Source organism: Polypterus senegalus, chromosome 17, assembly GCF_016835505.1.
Source record: "Polypterus senegalus isolate Bchr_013 chromosome 17, ASM1683550v1, whole genome shotgun sequence".
Classification (NCBI taxonomy): Eukaryota; Metazoa; Chordata; class Cladistia; order Polypteriformes; family Polypteridae; genus Polypterus; species Polypterus senegalus.
In genome coordinates this window covers 3,399,718-3,423,457 of record NC_053170.1, presented here as the reverse complement: position 1 = coordinate 3,423,457, position 23,740 = coordinate 3,399,718, and the positions used below count along the sequence as shown (strand labels likewise).

At 44.9% G+C, this 23,740-nt stretch overlaps 1 protein-coding gene across 5 annotated transcripts in view; it reads left to right on the top strand.

The window, feature by feature from the left end:
• Window positions 1-23,107, top strand: part of arhgap27l (Rho GTPase activating protein 27, like) — a 186,665-nt gene extending 163,558 nt beyond the window's left edge. For 4 of the 5 annotated variants that reach the window (XM_039740601.1, XM_039740599.1, XM_039740602.1 and 1 more), the window contains 7 exons: window positions 2,210-2,315; window positions 6,641-6,769; window positions 13,025-13,123; window positions 14,369-14,446; window positions 16,581-16,715; window positions 17,152-17,257; window positions 20,064-23,107. In XM_039740601.1, the coding sequence (XP_039596535.1) occupies window positions 2,210-2,315; window positions 6,641-6,769; window positions 13,025-13,123; window positions 14,369-14,446; window positions 16,581-16,715; window positions 17,152-17,257; window positions 20,064-20,241 (831 nt within the window). In that variant the 3' untranslated portion in view covers window positions 20,242-23,107. The remainder of the gene's footprint in view (window positions 1-2,209; window positions 2,316-6,640; window positions 6,770-13,024; window positions 13,124-14,368; window positions 14,447-16,580; window positions 16,716-17,151; window positions 17,258-20,063) is intronic. The other variant, XM_039740600.1, reaches the window with a different exon arrangement.
• The last annotated feature ends 633 nt before the right edge of the window (window positions 23,108-23,740 follow it).

The window sequence follows — 23,740 nt, the reverse complement described above, 5'->3', positions numbered from 1 at the left end:
TGGGTCTTGAAACCCAAAAAATCGATCATAAAACCAGACCCTGACTTACAGTATATGCCCGTTCAAAACTACGACACTTAATTTTTTTTTTTGATTATTCTTCTTGCCTCCTCCGATCTCTCATCAGTTTCTCAGACACATTGAATTTTGTTGCAATTTCTTTCGCCACTTCAATGACTTTTAATTTAAGACCAGCTTCATATTTTCTTCTGATTGTAGTTAAGGGATGCTCTTATAATAAAGGTGTATGAGAATGTGAGATACAAAAAACACAAATCCGTGTAAACGTCGGTTCGGAATAGTGCGGCTATTACCGTGTGGTCACGTGGGCACGATACATAGAAGTAAAAAGGCCGTGTGCCCCGTGTTTCCCCTCTCAGGTGGGCGTTAGCAGATCATAATCTCTTGGACCAATAGCAGGAGTTTTCCGCATTCGACTTATACAAGCGACATTATAAAATACCATAAATTATACAATAAAATCAAGTCCCCACTTATCCGCGGGAGAACTTAAAATGCGAGTATATACGCTATTCCTAAAGTTGATGATTTGCATATTTTCAAAGAGAGTCATAAGCATATATGCAAATAAGTATATCCTAATGAACGCTAGTATAGCAAGGGTTAAACCATAAAAATCCCTTGCCTGCCTATTTTATTAATTTTCTCTTGAGCTTAAAAACTTCAGTCAAGGACATTGTGTACTTTTAGAGGGCTAAATGGGCCATCAGTTTTAGGAAATGCAGCCACTGAGAGAAAAGCGGATTGGCTTCCATTTGCAGCGGCTGGGCCTCTGGCTCCCCGTCTGCCTGCCTGGCTTGACAGGTGATGATAAGTCAAGAAAAAAAAGCGACTTAGAAGAAATAGCCTTATTGTTTTAGGGGTGCAGCTGCCCCAACCTCTAGCCCAACATCGTATGTGTGGGTCCATCTGATTCCGACTTACTGGTGGGAATTGATTCATAAATACATTTCAGACACCGGCACAGGGAATGAAGTAATGATGGCAATTTCGGTCAAGTGATGGACATTAGGTAATGATGGGATAGAGCCAGAAGGAGGATTAGGTAATGATGGGATAGAGCCAGAAGGAGGAGAGTATTTTGCCTAAGTGATTAGAATTGTACTAAATGTAGACTCGCTGAATTTGCTGATTGCTCACCTCACTCAATTTGAGTCCGTGTATGCATCACACAATTAAACTTCCTGAAACTCCGATGCCTTCTTTGTGCAGCCACAACAGCTTGTCCAGATCTGCTTTTGCACACCTCCTGCGACTCTTCTTGTGGTGCGGACTCAGAAAAGGCTTTTTGTGCATCACCCGGTGCAAAGTGCGCTGGACTGTGGAACGACATACAAGGACACCATCAGCAGCCAGATGTCCTTGTCGCTCTCTGGAGGGGCTCTGTGCTTTGTCTGTGCCTTTCAGATAATTGTCTTGGCCCTTCACAAGAACCATTTCTGACGGTGGAGACAGAAGTCCAAACCTTTGTGATCATTTCTTGCACCCTTTTCATAATTCATAACGACGAATTCTCGTAGTTTTCAGGTCAGTAGAGAGTTCTTTAGAGGTTGCCTCGTTGCTAAGAGAGAACCACAGACAAGCACAACTAGCAGTCACCTCTGTTAAATGACCGTTTTCATGACTGGTTTTTGTAGTTTAATGTCTAATGAGCCAATCAAAGCAATTTTGTGCGGCAGGCTGTCAGCATTAAATGGCTACAGATCTTCAAGTTAATGCAATTACAAGGGTGCCCAAACTTTTGCACATCCCACTTTTTTTTTTTTTTTTTTTTTGCAATTTATTTTATTTCCTACAACTCGATAATGCTACACTGAGAATTTTGGTCTGATAAACATCCCCTTGTCAAAATGGCCTATTGCTGTGATCTTCTCTTATGAAGATGGAGCAAATTATGTAACACAACCTCAAAGGGGGGCCCAAACGTTTACATAGCACTGCATAATAGTGTCCTCCTGCATCCAAAAGAAAGGCCTTTGAGAATAATTAGCATCCATGGTGGGAGGCCGTGTGTATTTATTGGTGTGGTGGAATGGGGTCCGTCCTGGGTTAGCCACTGTCTGACATCCAAAACCACATTGGAGACCTAAGTCTTCTCAGGGAACACTGGCTTAAGGAAATTCATGGATTAATGGAGACTTTTGTCACGTTTAGGGGTTAATAATCTGCCTCTGTGCTCTTACCTCAGGGCCAGGATAACAATTCTGAAGAAGAAGAAAATGCAAATGATCCCTTTGGAAATGAAAAGTCACCAAGTGCCGTGGACAATGACGAGAAAGACAGGAGAGGCCGCAGTATGTTTGAATTTGTTTCATTTAGTGTCTTCTGTTGTGTTAAGATCACTCATAGACTGATGAAACAAAATGGAATGCTCCGTCTCCAAAGAAAGAGACAGTCCTGAGTCCAAGCATGGCTGCTGTCACAGAGGAGGAGGTAGAGGGCTCTTGTAAGAAGCACAGTTGTGGTAACTCTCTGGACTGTGTGTTCTGTGACTGTAGGTCAAGGGTATCATGGACAGTTTAACGGAGGATGTCTTGAGAGTTTTGTTTCCTTATTTTAGAATTGCACCAAGTCATTCATCTTACAGCAGTTTGCACAGTCTTGGCAATGCAGGTCAGTGTAAGGAAGAGCAGACCACCCTGGCTGATGATCCTGTCAGAGGCGGTTCAGACAGGCTGAGGCTGCAGGGTCTTGATTGAATTGAACAACAAGGACATTTGCTTTAACCTCTTGGATGCACTTAAGCTTTTCTTGGTCACTTAGAGGCCCATTGCTTTTCAGGTCTTCTTAGATAAATGACACTTTACATGTTTAAGATAAGAAATATGGCCCACCTGCGCAGTCATGTTTTATATTGGGTGCTGAACCCGTTTGCCATTTGAAGAAATGAAAACAGGCTTTCTCCTTTCCTCCTCTTCCTCACATACTATCTGTGTCTTCCTCACACTGACAGCACATTGATACAGCAGTGAGTTCTGCTGCCTCATTGAGTTAGTTCCCTGCATTTGAATTTTGTGCCTGTGTGGAGTTTGCACATTCTCCTTGTGTCAGAGCAAATTGTCCTCTGGCAGTGACATACACGTTAGGTTAGTTAGTAATTCCAAGGAGTTCCTGTGAGAATTTTAGTGTGTGCAAGAATTGGCCTTAGAATGGATTGGCAGCAATTCAAGGGCTGCTTCTTGTCTTGTGCCAGGTGTCCAGACTCTCCAGCTCCCTGCAGTTCACAATTTGGGGAGGTGCAAAATGGATAGATGGATGGATAGATAGATAGATAGATAGATAGATAGATAGATAGATGAAAGGGTCTATATAATGGATAGATATATAGATCTGTGAAAAGCACTATTAGATAGATATGTGACAGGCACTATATAATAGATAGATGGATAGATATATGAAAACGCACTATTAGATAGATATGTGACAGGCAGTATATAATGGATGGATAGATAGATATATGAAAGGCACTATATGATAGATATGTGACAGGCAGTATATAATAGATAGATAGATTGATTAAAGGCCATATGTGATGGATAGATATATAGATCTGTGAAAGGCGCTATATAATAGATAGATAGATATATGACAGGCACTATATAACACATATGTGAAAGGCACTATTAGATAGATATGTGACAAGCAGTATATAATACTATAATAATATATAATAGATGAAAGGCCATATATAATGGATATATAGAGAGATCTATGAAAGGCTATATAATAGATAGATATATGAAGGCACTATTAGATAGATAGATATATGAAGGCACTATTAGATAGATATATGAAAGGCAGTATATAATAGATGGATAGATATGTGACAGGCAGTATATAATAGACAGATTGATGTGTGAAATTCCATATAATAGATAGATCTGTGAAAGGCACTACATAACAGATAGATATGTGACAGGCAGTATGTAATGGATGGATAGATAGATCTGTGAAAGGCGCTATATAATAGATATATGAAAGGCACTATATAATAGATAGATATGTGAAGTCACTATTAGATAGACAGACAGACAGATGTACATTAATGCCTCATGTAATCTTATATTATGTCATTGGGATATCCTTCAAGTTTATTCAAATTTATTTTCTCAGTGAACCTAAAACTGTCAAAATAACCTGAATCTCGATACCCTTATTAAAGTGTTTTGAGATAAGCTTTGGCTCCACTACAGTCCTGTCTTAGATGAAGTGAGTTAAAATGTAGATGACCAAGAGCAGAATGCATTACATGGGGGCCTCTTCTGTTAGGATCCAAAAATGGAGACCACAAAGTAAGAATTAAGTCATAAATCAAACCCTCACTTCCTTCTCGGTCTAACCGTACAAGTTTGAACTCCTTCATATCTACAATACTCTCCATTGTCCCTTTCTCTAGTCCTATCGTGACCCTCGCCACCTCCTCCTGACAGTAAGCCTGTCACTGAGCCTCTCCTCTTAGCCATTTTCTGTGGTGGCTTTAGCCCTTTTACTACCAGCAGTTTCCTTTTTTTTTTTTGACAGAAAACATCTCTTTCACGGTCAGGGCTGACCCGCCTTTGGCTACAAACACAAACCAGTAGAACTCCCTGAGGTGTCAGTAGCACTAATATGGCCAGGTATGCAAGCCTGTGTCCATGTGGCCCTCTCCCTGTCCTTGATAGCAGAGCTCCTTGCAGGTATTCAGGAGTCTTGTCAGTCCTTTGTAGTCTCCCTCTCTTTCTTTGGTATGACATCATGCAGCTTGTTATCTGCACAGTTTCCTGTGCTCGGGACTCCTAAAATAATCTCCTCAAGCATTTCCCCGATGACCAAATCCAATGTCTCTAACCCACACATATTCTAGTGGCCACAGACCCTTCTCGTAGACTTGCCATGTTCTTCCCCTCCTGCCAGCATGGGTGGGTGTCTTTCACTTACTTGTTGGAGGTGTTATAAGAGACTTGATTCACCCCAAAACAGCCTGGTGTTGTCCTGGCCTCTGACACGCAGACTGTAAATTCATTCAGGCTTACTCTCTTACATTTTTAATAGTCATAAATTCTCTGATGAAGTCATGAAGTCTTGTTTTCTGGTGATGCCCTTCTTAGTCCAAAACAGAGCAGATGTTAAGAGTCCTAACTCATTGTAGATCTTCAGTAACTTCTGATGCCTGGCAGTTTATTAAATGAGCATTCGGTACCATTGACAGAAATTCCTCCAATCAGGAGAGCAGACAGATGCGGTTATTTTGACTGGGGAGGCCTCTTCAGTTTCTTTCTCAATCAAGCGTTGTAGGATTTTAACATCACCAGCGAAATCATCAGGTGGAAATTTATCTGAGCTAAGCTCAATAATTGGTTATGGTGTGTGTGCTTTGCTGGCTTTTTCTTTGGCACTTTACTACATATCGGACAGTTCCAAAATTGAACAAAAGTGGTCAACTATGCAGATAACTTGCAGAATAATAAGTAAAATAAGCAAGTTAGCTGGCGTACTGGTTTATTGTCACTGTTAAAAGCCCATTGCAGCACTCCTTGTGTCATTTTGGGCCACACAAAAATAAATTGTATAAACCTTCACGTACAAAATTACCGATGTAATGAGAAGTCAAGCAAGACGACCCCTTTAATTGGCTAACTGAGCAGATTACAGTATGCCAGCCTTCGACATCTTGCCTGAAGAAGGGCCCTGAGTGGCCTCAAAAGCTGGCATATTGGTATCTGCTCAGTTAGCCAATTTTACTTGACTGGTCATTGCATCCATTGTGGCCAACACGGTACAACACTCAAGTACTAAAGATTACTGATTGAAATCATCATTTGCTCTTCTCGTTTTAAATGCATGCAGGTTTCATTGGTTTATGACCCCAAATGGCTATTAATTTTAATTTCATCAGTCAGTCAGTCAGTCGTCGCCCAACCCGCTATATCCTAACACAGGGTCACGGGGGTCCGCTGGAGCCAATCCCAGCTAACACAGGGCACAAGGCAGGAACAAATCCACAGGCAGAGTGCCAACCCACCGCAGGGCACACACACCCACACCCCAAGCACACACTAAGGACAAGTTAGGATCGCCAATGTCTTTGGACTGTGGGAGGAAACTCACGCATGCAAACTCCACGCAGGGAGGACCCGGGAAGCGAACCCGGGTCTCTTAACTGCGAGGCAGCAGCGCTACCACTGCGCCATCGTGCTGCCCTAATTTTAATTTCATTTATTTATTTTTGTTAAAGAGACATGAACAGACTTTGACTTTTAGAATGTAATATTTATATGGACCTCTCCTGATTTTAGGTGTGGCTAAATTTGCACTCTTGAGTTACAAGCAAGCAGAAATCACCAAACTAAACTGCCCCTAACTGGATTTGGTAGCTGTCCCTGTTACTATCGTAATGTGATAAGGAAAAGAAAAGTAAAGCAAATAAAACATTTTGTATTCATCAGAGTAAAAGTGTAATGCATACCATAGACATGAGTAAACTAAAAGAACAAGGCACCCATTATAAAGAGGGCAAACCCAAATTAAAGGGGAGTGCAAAGTCTTCCTCAGTCATTATATACCAAGTGTATTGTCACGGTATTGCCATGTCTGTTATAACAAATGTACGTGTTGTGGTGTAATTTACTGTTTCATTTAGCAGCAAGAAACCAAAGCGTCTCGAGTATTAATGTGGATCAAGATCAAAAGAAGGTGCGCACAAAACTGAGAAAATTCCTTCAGAGACGACCGACGTACCAGTCTGTAAAAGAAAAGGGCTACATCAAAGGTGAGCATCTTCTCTTTAGTGCTGAAGGTTCTGCTCTGTGCTCTTTACACTCTATGGCGGCTTGTCATTTACCCACCAGTTGCTTGGAATGAATACGACATACACCCCCGCCACACTTTTTGCCAATTCTTATTAGCGCTTTATGTAAAAACAACATTATAAGGAAGTACTAAAGATGAATCCGTAATCTAAGAGTGCACAAGAAGATCAGCAGAACTCCCGGAGCTGTGTCTGCAAACCTCTAGTTGTGTCAATGTTTTCAACTCCCATTACAAAGAAAAGATGCAGCGTGTGACTGGACATTAGACGTTAGCATGTGATCACACAGTGCATTCCTATTGGCTATTGAGCTGTCTTTTGTAATGCTTCATTTTTTATAATGGTACAGAATTATTCAGAATTCAACTGAGTGTGTTTATGGGAATTTGTGATCAGGAGAGCATTGGTGAGGTCAGGCGCTGATGTAGGATGGGAAGGCCTGGCTCGCTCGCAGTCTCCACTCGAATTCATCACAAAGGTGAGGTCAGGGCTCTGTGCATGCACACCTCTTCCATTCCTTTATAGACCTTGCTTTGTACACTGGTGTGTGTGCAGTCTTGTTGCCAATGCCAAACTGTTCCCACAAAGTCCAAAATGGCTTTGTATGTTCCTGTCACTGGAACTAAGGGGCCGAGCCCAACCCCTGAGAAACAACCCCACACCATAATCCCCCCATTCCACCAAACTTGGCACAATGCAGTCAGGCGAGTCCCGTTCTCCTGGCCAGATTCGTCCATCGGACTGCGTGATTCGTCACTCCAGGGCTCTCGAGTCCAGTGGCGGAGTGGTGGGCTTTACACCACTGCATCAGACGCTTTGCATTGCACTTGGTGATGTCAGGCTTGGCTGTGGCTGCTCGGCCATGGAGACCCATTCACTCCCTGAAGCTCTCTCTCTACGCTGCACTGTTCTTGAGTTATTGGAGGTCTGTAGCTATCGACTCTGCAGAAAGTTGTCGACTTCTGCCCACCTCAGCATGCGCTGTCCCCACTCTGTGATTTGACGTGGCCTCCCATTTGGTGCCTGAGTTGCTGTTGTTCCCAATCGCTTCCACTTTGTTATAACACCACTGACACCTGACCGTGGAATATTTAGTAGCGAGGAAATGTCACAAATGGCACAGGTGGCATCCTGTCACGGTACCAGACTTGAATTCACTGAGCTCTTGAGAGCGACCCATTCTGTCACAAATGTTTGTAGAAGCCGTCTGCAAGCTGAGGGGCTCGATGTTATACACCTGTGGCCATGGAAGTGACTGGGACACCTGAATTCAGGTGCATCTGTTCTGGAATTCAGGAATATCTGTTCCCTAAAACTTTTAACACTTTGTCTAAAATACTATTGATGAGTGCCAGTTTAAAAAGCACCATTAAATTCAAATGTGTGTTAAGCTATTTAGCAGCAACATTCATTCAAAGTGACCGAACAGACGCTCTGCAGCAGTTCATTCACACATTTCACTGTGTATTTAATAATCATCCTGTCTGTTCCATGTCTTTGTTACTGGCATATTATTGTATGCTGGGCGCCAATGTCAACAATAGGCACACAAGTCCCCCCCCCCCGTGTGAATGTACGGACCTTTTTAAACAAACACTGGTGCTATGGAAGTGCGTGATGTTGTCATGTACAGCCCCCAGAAGTTTCTTTCTTACAACAAAAAGAGGGCTTCATATGGGTGTTCTTGCATGATTAACTGTTTGAATGGCTATAAAGTGTACTACAATATCCATCCATCCATCCATTCTCTTCCGCTTATCCGAGGTCGGGTCGCGGGGGCAGCAGCTTAAGCAGAGAGGCCCAGACTTCCCTCTCCCGGCCACTTCTTCCAGCTCTTCCGGGAGAATCCCAAAGCTCCCAGGCCAGCCGGGAGACATAGTCCCTCCAGCGTGTCCTGGGTCTTCCCCGGGGCCTCCTCCCGGTTGGACGTGCCCGGAACACCTCACCAGGGAGGCGTCCAGGAGGCATCCTGATCAGATGCCCGAGCCACCTCATCTGACTCCTCTCGATGCAGAGGAGCAGCGGCTCTACTCTGAGCCCCTCCCGGATGACTGAGCTTCTCACCCTATCTTTAAGGGAAAGCCCAGACACCCTGCGGAGGAAACTCATTTCAGCCGCTTGTATTCGATCTCTCTCTTTCGGTCACTACCCATAGCTCATGACCATAGGTGAGGGTAGGAAGGTAGATCGACTGGTAAATTGAGAGCTTTGCCTTACGGCTCAGCTCCTTTTTCACCACGACAGACCGATGCAGAGCCCGCATCACTGCGGATGCCGCACCGATCCGCCTGTCGATCTCACGCTCCATTCTTCCCTCACTCGTGAACAAGACCCCGAGATACTTGAACTCCTCCACTTGGGGCAGGATCTCTCCCCCAACCCTGAGAGGGCACTCCACCCTTTTCCGGCTGAGGACCATGCTCTCGGATTTGGAGGTGCTGATTCTCATCCCAGCCGCTTCACACTCAGCTGCGAACCGATCCAGAGAGAGCTGAAGATCACGGCCTGATGAAGCAAACAGGACAACATCATCTGCAAAAGCAGTGACCCAATCCTGAGTCCACCAAACCGACCCCTTCAACACCCTGGCTGCGCTTAGAAATTCTGTCCATAAAAGTTATGAACAGAATCGGTGACAAAGGGCAGCCCTGGCGGAGTCCAACTCTCACTGGAAACGGGCTCGACTTACTGCGGCAATGCGGACCAAGCTCTGACACCGGTTGTACAGAGACCGAACAGCTCTTATCAGGGGTACCGTACCCCATACTCCCGAGCACCCCCCACAGGATTCCCCGAGGGACACGGTCGAATGCCTTTCCAAGTCCACAAAACACATGTAGACCGGTCGGGCAAACTCCCATGCACCCTCCAGGACTCTGCTAAGGGTGAAGAGCTGGTCCACTGTTCCGCGACCAGGACTAAAACCACACTGTTCCTCCTGAATCCGAGGTTCACTATCCGACGGACCCTCCTCTCCAGAACCCCCGAATAGACTTTTCCAGGGAGGCTGAGGAGTGTGATCCCTCTATAGTTGGAACACACCCTCCGGTCCCCCTTTTTAAAGAGGGGGACCACCACCCCGGTCTGCCAATCCAGAGGCACTGTCCCGATGTCCATGCGATGTTGCAGAGACGTGTCAACCAAGACAGTCCTACAACATCCAGAGCCTTAAGGAACTCGGGCGATCTCATCCACCCCGGGGCCCTGCCACCAAGGAGTTTTTGACCACCTCGGTGACTTCAGTCCCAGAGATGGGAGAGCCCACCTCAGAGTCCCCAGGCTCTGCTTCCTCATTGGAAGGCATGTTAGTGGGATTGAGGAGGTCTTGAAGTACTCCTCCCACCGACCCATAACGCCCGAGTCGAGGTCAGCAGCGCACCATCCCCACTATATACGGTGTTGACACTGCACTGCTTCCCCCTCCTGAGACGCCGGACGGTGGACCAGAATCTCCTCGAAGCCGTCCAAAGTCGCTCTCCATGGCCTCTCAAACTCCTCCCATGCCCGAGTTTTGCCTCAGCAACAACGAAGCCGCGTTCCGCTTGGCCTGCGGTACCTATCAGCTGCCTCCAGAGACCCACAGGACAAAAAGGTCCTATAGGACTCCTTCTTCAGCTTGACACATCCCTCACCGCCGTGTCCACCAACGGGTTCGGGATTGCCGCCACGACAGGCACCGACCACCTTGCTGCCACAGCTCCGGTCAGCCGCCTCAACAATAGAGGCACGGAACATGGCCCATTCGACTCAATGTCCCCACCTCCCTCGGGGCGGGTTGAAGTTCTGCCGGGGGTGGGAGTTGAAGCTGCTTCTGACAGGGGACTCTGCCAGCCGTTCCCAGCAGACCCTCACAACACGTTTGGGCCTACCAGGTCTGACCGCATCTTCCCCACCATCGAAGCCAACTCACCACCAGGTGGTGATCAGTTGACAGCTCGCCCCTCTCTTCACCCGAGTGTCCAAGACATATGGCCGCAAGTCCGGCGACACGACCACAAAGTCATCATCGACCTGAGGCCTAGGGTGTCCTGGTGCCAAGTGCACATATGAACACCCTTATGCTTGAACATGGTGTTCGTTATGGACAATCCGTGACGAGCACAGAAGTCCAATAACAAAACACCGCTCGGGTTCAGATCGGGGCCATTCCTCCCAATCACGCCCTTCCAGGTCTCACTGTCATTGCCCACGTGAGCATTGAAGTCTCCCAGCAAAACAGGGAATCCCCAGAAGGTATGCCCTCTAGCACCCTCCAGAGACTCCAAAAAGGGTGGATACTCCAAACTGCTGTTCGGCGCATACGCACAAACAACAGTCAGGACCCTTCCCCACCCGGCGGAGGGAGGCCACCCTCTCGCCCACCGGGTAAACCCCAATGCACAGGCTCCAGTGGGGCAATAAGTATGCCCACACCTGCTCGGCGCTCTCACCGGGGGCAACTCCAGAGTGGTAGAGAGTCCAGCCCCTCTCAAGGAGATTGGTTCCAGAGTCCAAGCTGTGCGTCGAGGTGAGTCCGACTATATCTAGCCGGAACCTCTCGACCTCGCACACTAGCTCAGGCTCCTTCCCCTTCAGAGAGGTGACATTCCACGTCCCAAGAGCCAGTTTCTGTAGCCGAGGATCAGACCGCCAAGGTCCCGCCTTCGGCCACCACCCAACTCACATTGCACCCAACCTCCTTGGCCCCTCCCATAGGTGGTGAGCCCATGGGGAGGAGGACCCACGTTACCTCTTCGGGCTGTGCCCGCCGAGCCCCATGGGTGCAGGCCCGCCACCAGGCGCCGCCATCGAGCCCCACCTCCAGGCCTGGCTCCAGAGGGGGCCCGTGACCAGCGTCCGGCAAGGGAAAACGTTGTCCAAGTTTTTATTTTCATTGGAGGTTTATTGAACCGCTCTTTGTCTCATCCCTCACCCAGGACCAGTTTGCCTTGGGTGGCCCTACCAGGGGCATAAAGCCCCGGACAACATAGCTCCTAGGATCATTGGGACACGCAAACCCCTCCACCACGATAAGGTGACGGTTCAAGGAGGAGTGTACTACAATATATAATAGATTTTTTATTTTAAGTATACATGTAAGTTAACATTTTATATATCTGTAAAGAGGTCTTTAGCCATAATAATAAGGCGACACACAGTTAATGGCTGACCGATGGCACTCTTCTAATTATGCTACCCACACTTCCATAGTGTTGTCTTTTATAGTTTAGATACTCTCTTAATAAATAACTTGGCCTGCAACAAATCATTGAAGCCTTTTATCGTCCCCACACCGAGGTGTCCTGCATTACATGTGTGCACCGCTTTCTTTACAAGATGCTAACATATAGAACATGTCGAAAGTGTTGCATGCTTGATTTTCATTCTCTATTAGTAAACATAAATCTGGTAACTCTTCCCTAGAAGTCAGTAGACGGATTGGGAGGGCTTGAGGCCTTTAGTGACCTCTTCGGCACGGCCATCAGCAGTGTGTCTGTCTGCGGAGAGAGTGTCGACCTCGTCGAGCGGTTTACTGACCTGGGCGGTGACATTCAATTCATGTCTCAGGTGATTGGGAGAGCATGAGGGGGCCATGAGGTCACTGGAAAAGGGTGTGTGTGGCGCTCCCAATATCTCAGCAAAAGGATGAAGGGTCAAGTGTTTAGAGTCCTGGTGCTTCCTGTTTGTGAGACATGGAAACTGGCCAGTGACCTGAGATGAAGACTGGACTCCTCCATGTGTGTCTCTTTGGGTCCAACTGGTTTGACTTTGTGTTCCTCATGGAGTCACGAATGAGGCTTATGACCTGCACTGTGATGGAGCTTCAGTTACGGCACTACGACCATGTGGCGCCATTACCCGAGGGTGTTCCAGCTCATTGTTGAGGACCCGAGTGGCTGGACCAGGCCAAGGGGACACCCACATAGCACCTGGCTGCGGCAGATAGATGGGTGGGACAGGACCGTGCCTTTGCCCAGGGGGGTTGCCAGCCAGAATCCCGAGCTGTATTGCCATGTGATGGTTGTGGCAATGCGCTGTACCAGTTGCCTACTCCCCAACCTGACCTCATTAGTAAACATTCTTTTAAACATCAGTCATGTCATATCTCAAAACACTGCAGTATTTGTACCCTCCCTAAGATGGCAGAAGACAAACATTAGTTAACTTGCGCCATCTTACTGTGCTTTAAGTTTACTAATCACTAGTGTTTGTTTGGATTCTTTTTTGTTTTTTTAGATCAAGTTTTTGGTTGCCATCTAAATACGCTCTGTGAGAGGGAGAATTCTACAGTGCCCAGCTTTGTGAAAAAGTGCATAGAGGCAGTGGAGAAACGAGGTAATTCATTTCTTTCTTCATTTTCAAAGTTTAGTTTGATTATTTTGCACGTCTTTTGTGACAGGCCAACAGTAGGACTGCACTGTCAGTGTGTAATAGTGAGTGGTGATCAGCATGGTGCCCTGGAAACATGTGAGGATGTTCAAAAATGATATTTACACCTGAAAGCATAAAAACGTCTCTGCGTGGAAGTGGGTGTGTCTGTCTGTCCAGCCCGGAAGTGAGAGGTGGAGTCAGGCTAAGGGCTCCACCTCCGAGGATACACAAGCGAGGCGAGCATGTCGGCAAAACGAAACCTCAGAAGAAAGAGTCACTCGCTTAGCGGCTAATACAGAAGCGATGTGAGCACGTCGGCAACACGAATCCTCCAAAGAAAGACAGTCACTTAGCCGCTAATGCACAAACGATCGCCAGCACGTCGGCAAAATGAATCCTCCTAGGAGAGAGATGTCCAGAGTAATTCCTTTCAATTACCAGACATCTCTACATTTCAATTTTTTTTCTGACTGATGATTTTAATAGTTAGCAGGGCTTACACAGCTAGTCTTATATATGAACGTCTATGTGTGTGTTTCGGTCTGTCCAGCCTGGAAGTGAGAGGCTACAGCATGAAGCTCAAAGAAAGCAACTCTGTCGCCAAAGTGAAACCGCTGAGAAAAGAGAAACTCGCTTAGTCGCTAATGCACAAGTGAGGCGAGCACATGGGCAAAACAAAATCTCCGATGAGAGAGAAACTCGCTTAGCCGCTGACAGACAACGAAGGTGAGCACGTCGGCAAAACAAAACTGCAGAGGAAAGAGAACCTCACTTAGCTGCTGATGCACAACTGGTGCGATTGATTGACTGAAGTGCCAGAATCCATAGTTTCTAGGGGCCTGGGCTTTTTACAGCACAGGCTTACACAGCTAGTATTATGTAAAAATAATGGTGAATAATAACTTTCATTCAACACTTTTTTTTTTTGTCTCGTTCAATCAGTATTGAAGAGGCTGATGCGAGGTCTTAGACCTTAAGTTCCATAAATAAGTGGAGACCATCCAGTCCATGTGCCACTTGTTTGGTTAGCCGATAGCTGAGGCGCCCCACTCTTAAACTGTGTCAGGGCTTTCCACATCAACTCCATGACTTGTTCCAAATCCTCAGGAGTTTTTCTGTGAAGAAGTTCTTCCTAGTTTTCCGTGTTACTTGCTTTTTTTTTTCATTTTAAAGTTTTCCTGCTGGTATTTTATGTTTTTTTTTTTTCAGGTTTGGACATTGATGGAATTTACCGGGTTAGTGGGAACCTGGCTGTCATTCAGAAGTTACGCTATAAAGTAGACCACGGTGAGTCCGGCTTTCTGAATGTTCGTGAATGTTAGTTAGAGCCACTGAGCACTTGAAACACTTCTGTAATTGAACACTCGCACTCACACACGTTGATTCTGTTATATAGGGCGAGTCAAAATGATGTTAACATTTGAATGGTGGAAACCATTTAATCACAAAACATCATTCATATGTGCAAGATGATTTACAGGAATGTCTCAACCTGTTCACCATCATGTTCAACGCACAAAAACCAACGAGCAACAGCACCATTTCGTGGAGAACAGATGACACCACAGTCCGTATTCTGTCCTTCAGGTCATTGATATCCCGTACCCCATAACTAGAAATCACAGGCTGTCAAATCAGGTGAGTGTGGAGGCCTTGGCAGTGGTCCACCACGGCCTGTCCATCGACCTGGAAAAGTCTGGTCGAGATAAAAATAATCCATTAGTTTTAACATAATTTTGACTCACCCTGTATTTTGATCAACCTGTTAACACATTTAGTAGAAACAAATGCAATTTTTTTTCTTTTAAAACTTTAATTTTCCCCAGATCATTTATTTAAAAGGATACATTACACGGCTTTGGTCCAGAGTTTTAAAGAATGAGTGCCTCACGTGAAGCCTATAGATGGTAACCTTGAATTCTACAGTTTGATTTTCCAGCGTATGGCCTCTTCACTTCTGTTTGTATTAATGTTTAAAACGCCCACATTGGCAGCAAAACTCTTTTTTTTTTTTTTTTTTTTTCCCACTCTATTTGCTTATTTGACCAGTCAGACCAGTGGACGAAGCCTTTGCAGAAGGTGGCCTTGCTTGTATCGAAGTCATAGTTTCCCATTTTAGCTTATTTTTTTAATATTGTCTGAATGAGGACATTTATTTCAAAGTTAGCAAGTACTCTCAAAACAATAAGCTGCAAAGTCATTAAAGTCTGTCTGATGAAGGGTTAAATGTTACAGAAAAATGAGCCGAGGCGATTGGCGCTTCAAAGTAAACAAAACCTAAAGGATGACAAATAGAAAAACATCAGCCTTTAGTTGTCCTTTTTTTTTTTTTTTTAAAGATATAAACAGAGTAAAGCCAGGGCCATCTTAACAGCATTATAGCCCCACAGGCAAAGAAGTGCACTGGGACCCCTACCTACATAACATCAGCAAGTCACAACAGACAGAGATTAGCATGGGGCCCCCGGGCAACTGCCGAGTGTGCCCATGTGTTAAGGTGGCCCTTAATCAATCATCCATCCATCCATCCATTTTCTAACCCGCTGAATCCGAATACAGGGTCACGGGGGTCTGCTGCAGCCAATCCCAGCCAACACAGGGCACAAGGCAGGAACCAATCCTGGGCAGGGTGCCAACCCACCGCAGGACACACACAAACACACCCACACACCAAGGCCAATTTAGAATCACCAATCCACCTAACCTGCAATTAACATTTATTTATATAGCACATATTCATACAAACAGTAGCTCAAAGTGCTTTACAAAATGAATAGAAAAATAGAAGACACAATAAAAAATAAACATAAGTCAACATTAATTAACATAGAATAAGTAAGGTCCGATGGCCAGGGTGGACAGAAAAACAAAAAAACTCCAAAAGCTGGAGAAAAAAAAATAAAATCTGTAGGGGTTCCAGACCACGAGACCACCCAGTCCCCTCTGGGCAATCTACCTAACATAAGTCAAACAGTCCTCTTTGGATTTAGGGTTTTCATGGAAGGACCTGATGATGATGGTCACGTAGACTTCTGGCTTTCAGTCCATCAATGAAAATTTTAAATTGCTTTCTCCGTTATGAGTAACAAGCTGCTGTATTACACGTCTGAGTCAAACTGTTTTGATGAGTGGCTGCTGAAGGCACTGCAAGCACTCTACTGTACTCTACTCTACTCTACTCTACTCTACTGTACTCTACTCTACTCTACTCAGCTCCGCTCCCCTCTACTGTCTACTCTACTCGGCCCCATTCTACTCTATTCTCCTCTCTTCTCCTCTCCTCTCCTCTACTCCACTCCACTCCACTGCATCCTTATCTTTCTTGGGAAATGTAGATCTAATGAGGAGTGACACCAGTCCCAAATCTGACAGGCGTTACTTATGAGATCTCATAACACGACATTGTGTATCTTCTTTTTAGAGGAGAACCTTGACTTGAATGATGGGAAGTGGGAGGACATCCATGTTATAACTGGAGCCCTTAAGCTTTTCTTCCGAGAGCTGCCAGAGCCCCTGTTTCCGTTTAGCCACTTTGAGAACTTTATTGCTGCGGCTCGTAAGTAAAGTCTTGAGTTTTTAAATACTTGTGTGACTGCCTGCACTCTTTGTAAAGTGAGAGCCTGTTGAGTCCATCACTAGAAGCAGACATGCATTGTTTGCAATAGAAAGGGTTGTATTCCATTATGTGGCCTGTTGTCTGTAGTAGTAGGGTGTTGTACCGTGGTTGGCCATTATGGATGCATTGAGAAGTCAAGCAAAGTGACTCCTTTTATTGGCTAACTGAGCAGATTACAATATGCGAGCTTTCGGGGCAACTTGGGCCCCCTTCTTCAGGACCCTTCTTACATCTTGTCTGAAGAACGGACCTAAATTGCCTTGAAAGCTCATATATTGTAATCTGTTCGGTTAGCCAATGAAACCAGAAAAATAGCTTGACCTCTCATGGCCTATTGTAAAATGTTAGCTTTTAACAGAAACGTTTCTTTCAACAGAAATCAGAGATGCAACCCAGAAAAGCCAATATATGAGAGAACTGGTAAACTCTTTACCTCAGCCTAACCTTGACACAATGAAGACCTTGTTTGAACATTTAATAAGGTGAGAGACGTATTGACAACACATTCTCAATAAGGACAGTCGTGGCCAAAAGTTTTGAGAATGACTCAAATGTTGCTTTTCATAAAGTCTGCTGCTTCAGTGTCTTTAGATCTTTGTGTCAGATGTTTCTCTGGTAGACTGAAGTAGAATTACAAGCAGTTCAGATGTTTCAAAGGCTTTTATTGACCATGACATGAAGTGTATGCACAGAGTCCATATTTGCAGTGTTAGCCCTTCTTTCTTTGTCAAGACCTCTGCAATTCGCTGTGGCAGGCTGTCTGTCAATCAACTTCTCGGCCAAAGCCTGACTGATGGCAGCCCATTCTCGCAGAATCAGAATTGGTGTTTTTTTGTTTGTCCACCCGCCTCTTGAGGATAGTTATCAACGGGGAGTTTCCTGGCCATGGACCCCAAATTTCGATGTTTTGTTCACCAAGCCACTTAGTTCTCACTTTTGCCTTATGGCCCGGTGCTCCATCATGTTGGTCATCAAACTGTTCTTGGGTAGTTGGGAGAAGTTGCTCTCGTTTAAAGTTTTGGTCCCATTCTTTATCCAGGGATGTGTTCTTCAGCGAAAGTGTGAGTGAGAAGCAACTCCACGTGACATGAATGGTCTCGGGTTGCTTTACTGTTGGCATAACTGCTGCCGTTCCTAAACAAGCTCTGCACTGGTGGTGCCCTCATCCCAAGCCATGAATAAAGAATGGCACCAAAACATCCTCCGAGAGCAACTTCTCCCAACCATCCATCAACATGTTGGAGCACCGGGCTAGAAGGCAAAACGGAGAACTACCGTATATAATCACGTTTAAGTTGTCCCGCAGATAAGTCGGGACATGATTTTATCATATAATTTCTGATATTTTATAATGTCGGTCGCATAAGTTGAATGTGGAAAACTCACACTATTGGTCCAAGAGATTACGATATGCTAACGCCCACCCACCTGAGACAAGGAACACGTAGCACACTGCCTTTTCTTTTCTAGGTATTCTGCCTACGTGACCACAAAGTAATACCCAAACTATTCTGAGCGACGTTTCACTGATTTGTGTATCTCACACCTTTATCGTAAGAGCATCCCTTATCTTCGATCAGAAGAAAATAGGAAGCTGATTTGAACTTAAAAGTCGTTGAAGTGGTGAAAGAAATTGGTAACTGCGCTCCTGCAACAAAATTCGATGTGTCTGAGAAACTGGTGCGAGATTGGAGGAGGCAAGAAGATGTAAAAGAAAAAAAAAATTGAAGTGTTGTATTTTTGAACGGGCGTATAAGTCAGGGTCTGATTTTATGATCGATTTTTCTTGTTTCGAGACCCGACTTATCCGCGGGTATTAAGGTAGTGGCTTGGGGAACACAACATTGAAATTTTGGGTCCATGGCCAGGAAACTCCCTAGTGGTCAATTGTGGTCAATCCTCAAGGGGCGGGTGGACAAACAAAACTCCTTCAATTCTAATGATGCAAGAATGGGTGGCTGGCATCAGTCAGGATTGGGCCCAGAAGTTGATTGACAGCATGCCAGGGCGAATTGCAGAGGTCTTGAAAAAGAAAGAAGGGCCAACACTGCAAATATCGACTCTTTGAGAGAAAAAAGCCATTTTCTCTCATGAATCCCTTTTCCGGTTGTCCAGAGAAGAAAAGATGAGCGGCGCTACCATCAGTCCTGTGTCACGCCAACACTAAAGCATCCTGAGACCATTCATGCCACGTGGGGTTGCTTCTCACTCACAATTTGGCCTAAGAACACAGCCATGAATAAAGAACATCCTCCGAGAGCAACTTCTCCCAACCATCCAACAGCAATTTGGTGACCAACATGATGGAGCACCGGGCCATAAGGCAAAAGTGACAACTGAGTGGCTCGGCGAACAAAGCATCGAAATTTGGGGTCCATGGCCAGGAAACTCCCCAGACCTTAATGCCATTGAGAAGTCGGGTGGACACACAACCCACCAATTCTGACAAACTCCAAGCATCGATTCTGCAAGAATGGGCGGCTGGCATCAGTCAGGATTGGGCCCAGAAGTTGATTGCCAGCCTGCCGGGGCGAATTGCAGAGGTCTTGAAAAAGAAAGAAGGGCCAACACTGCAAATATGGACTCTGTGCATAAATGCCATGTCACTGTCAATAAAAGCCTTTGAAACTTGTAAACTGCTTGTCAATCTACTTCAGTGTACCAGAGAAACATCCATCCATTATCCAACCCTCTATATCCTGACTACAGGGTTATATCAGATGTGTAAAATCCCCTGATGTTTGCTGTGACTATATATTAATTACATTTTACGAGTTTGGAGCCTTGTCAAGTGTGGACACATACTTGTATCCATCCATCCATCCATTATCCAACCCGCTATATCCTAACTGTAGGGTCACAGGGGTCTGCTGGAGCCAATCCCAGCCAACACAGGTAGGAAACAGACCCCGGGCAGGGCGCCAGCCCACTGCAGGACACACACATGGACGCACACACAGACACACCAAGCACAGGCTATAGGGACAATTTAAAATTGCCAGTGCACCTCACCTGCATGTCTTTGGACTGTGAGAGGAACTCCACGAGAAACATCTGACACAAAGATCTAAAAACACTGAAGCAGCAGACTTTGTGAAAACCAACACCTGGGTCATTCTCAAAACTTTTGGCCACGACTGTACAGCATTATTGCACTTTATTGTTTTATTTTAATGTCAAATCAAAGAGAAGGTACGTTATCTTTGTTCTTTTTAGATCTTCGCCTCTAAAAATGTGTCTCTTGTTGTATAAACAGGATTTGTTTTTTTGTGTTTCTGCTCTGTTTAGAGTTACTCAGTTTCGAGAAAAGAACCGCATGTCGACGCAGAGTGTGGCCATTGTCTTTGGACCCACACTTCTGAAATCTGAAGAGGATTCGATCAACATCACCCTTCACATGGCTTGTCAGAACCAGATTGTGGAGTACGTCCTCAAAGAATATGACGAGATATTCCAGGACACATGAACGATGGGGAACTGTCATGGTGTGAGAACTGCAGGTTTGAGAGACGTTCTGGAAGACGAATTGAGGCGCAGGTACGCCACAAACTGCTGAGCCCATGACTGCGTTATGGCAGTGCGTGTGTGTGTATATATATATATATTTGAGATCAATTTATATAGAAATGTGAGTGCGGATGTACGTGTAGTTCATGGGAGTGCATACGAGTACCATATGGATGACAGACAGGACAAAGGAAATTCAACGGATGTGATACAGTTGTTGCTTTTTTTTTTTATCCATGTTTTAAAGATAATTTGTGTGTTTGTTTCCTTAAAACGTTTGCCACGTGCACATGTAACTTTTAATAGTCTTGGAAGCAATGGGCTCATGAGAAGTGAGTGCACTTGCAGGCTTGTATGTCTGTGAACAGTTTGGATGTAATAACATTTAAAGACACACAAACACACCCAAGGCACAGTTTGCACCGTACGCTTGTTATAAAAGCATTCAAAAATATTTATGTAGATATACGAAGAGCGTTACATTTTTCGCCTTCTTGCCCATCGTGTTGGCCGTTTGTGCCCATTTACGATTATGTGCGCGTTTTGCAGGTCTTTGCACTTTCCTTTAACCTTCAGGCGGCTGTCATTACAAATAATAATAAAGTAATAATCTGGCGCTGAGAATCCCGGGTAGTCTTCTGGAGACGCGTGGAATACCAGAGCCAGTAGAAGTCAGGAATCATGTTGCTGTGTCCCCTCCTGCTCTGCTCCCTCCAGTTCAGCTTCGCTTCCTGTTTCCACTTCCGTTTTGGAGACTCGCATTGCTGCCGATAAATGAAGGACGTTCTGGACGTTGTCGAGTCTTTATAATCGGGTGTTAATCTTGAGGAAAGCCTCACATCCCACTCTGTCTTTAAGCAACGACGTGTGAAACTGACTTTTCAACAAGTGATATTCACTCCGATGCTTTGTTTTATCAAAGCACTACTTTCAGTAATATGAGGCATTTTAAGTGACCTTTTTTTTTTTTTCTTGGGCAGGCCCCTTTTTTTGTTATGCTTTTCCTTTGTTTTTTTTTATTGTTATTGTTTTTTTTTTTACTTCTGCTTTATGGCATTCCACAAAATAAAATCATTTCCTTATTATTTTAAACAAACGTGCCTTGATGCAGGTGTGTAGTACGCGTCACGTGGACTGCATTTGTCCTTCTCAGACTGTTGTTCCCCTTTATTTGTAGAAACTGAACTTTCTTTTGGATTCAAAGTGGCGGCTCTTTCAGTTATAAACTGATAGGAATTTAGAAAGCTGCCGTGGTGTTTGGGGGGAAACTTTTGTGCCTGACCAGCAAGTCGTCTCCTTTCTTAGACCCTCTAGTCGTGTCAAAGGGCCACGGAAATCTTTATGAACGAAGACGGACGAGACGTCCTCCCTGAATCGCTTGATTGTGGACTTTTATGTCTGATTTCCGTCGTCGGGCGCCACTCCTCGGGCCCAGGACTGCTGTGCGCCTTCAGACGTGCGGAGGGGGCCGCACTTTGACGTGGCTCTCGTGTCATAGCCAGTAGCGTTCCTCACAAACAACGCCTTGAGATGTCCTATCACGGGCTTTGAAGTGAAGAATAATGAATATGGCGGGCATTCCTCAAATATTAGTGAAAACCAAAGAGAACACACAATGGCCATAGTGTATGTGACTAAGGGAAGCTTCCAGAAGCTGCTGACGAGCAGGTGGTCTCTGTCTGGTCAGGGCTGCTGCACACGGACACTCCAGTTATAAGGTGTAAGGAGCTCCTGTGATTGTGTCACAAGTGTGGTGACATATGACTGGTGCTCGATACGATGGCACCCTCTCCTCATTTTTGTGAACTCAATCATTCAAATCTTTGTAAATCAATGCATTCATTGATTACTCCAATTGACCCACCCAGGGAGTTGTGCCACACAGAATACCACGCTCATCTTATTCTATCGATGTTAATTAAAGAGGAGGACTAAAGGAATTCCTCTGAGCCTACGTTTCTTTTCTTTTGTTCTTTTCTGTGTAATGTCAGCATCCACGCAAATCAACGTAACTGGTGAGCCTCCAAAGCGGACCAACAAGGCCAGGTGAGTGAGCTGCCTGTTGTCCATTTGAGCTCATTCTTCTCTACAATTAAACCGTCTCCTTATTTATAGATATATATATATATATATATATATATATATATATATATATATATATATATATATATCGTTTGCACTGCCATTCATCACCAAAGAAAGAAGGCCTTGTGGAATACGTGTGCTGCACTCCAGCCGCTTGCCTGTGTTACGTTAATTCTGGGATCTCGAGACCAAAGATGTTTCTTTTCTCTCCTCCGCATCAAATCCTTTCTATACATTCATTTTAAGAATGTTTGTCAACCTTTCAAAGATGCGTTTTTATTAAGACCCCCCATTGAGTAACCACTTCATGTAACATCTGTATGAGCCGAGAGAAGAGAGAGCGTGTGGGTCCACACCTGGTCCCTGGCTCTCGGACACGGGGGACGCCATCTGGGACAATTGGAGTTGTCAGGTGAAGTGCGTTTAACTGTGCGCTTATTGTCATCCTTTGAGCTTCCACAGTTCATTACTCTGCGCGCATATTAAAGACATTTAGATGACGTGATGGTGCAGCGTGCGTCTCACTGGAGGGACTTCAACCGGGGCTGCTCCGGAGGTCTGGCTGGCTGCAGATGGCCCTGCCCGACCTTCAGACCTGATAGCTCCTCTCATCAGAGGGGGTCTGCCAGCCTCGACTCCGACACACACACACACACACACGTGTTTTATTACTGTGTCCTGTTCATTCCTCCGCGACGCTGTTGACACACAATAAGTCTGCAGACATTACGTGTAAAAAAGAAAAAAAAGAAATCAGAAGCTGCTTGAGCTGCCATTTTTAAAATGTTGGAGAAACGTCAAAGTGTTTAAAATGTACAGTTTCAAAAGGTGAAGATATATTTTTATTTTAAACAAAATATTGCATAATATATTAATTATATTGTTTATATTAATTGTAATATTTTATTTTATACAGCCATTTAAGAAAGATTGGGGATGCTTGTCCAGTTGTATATTTTATGTTTTGGAACTGGTGTTAACGTATAATAAGAGAATGTTTGTATATTTAGGCAATTTAAAAATTTATTGTGCATAAATATGAATAAACTTTTTTACTGTTATTATGCTACATCTTGTGTTTTTTTTTTTTTATTATCTGTCTGTCTGTCTGACTGATTTTAGACTCATTTTTTAGGTTCTTCAATGTGAACTGATTGGTTTGTTTTGAGTTGTGCTGGTGAGGCTCATCACGTGACAGTGCAGTGGCCTTTTTCAGCCATGAGGAGGCGCCTTTTGTATTTCTGGTGTGTCCCTGACTTGTCACTCTTCTGTTCCTGGTGGCCTTTTTCAGCCGTGAGGAGGCGCCCTTTATATTTCTGGTGTGTCCCTGACTTGTCACTCTTCTGTTCCTGGTGGCCTTTTTCAGCCATGAG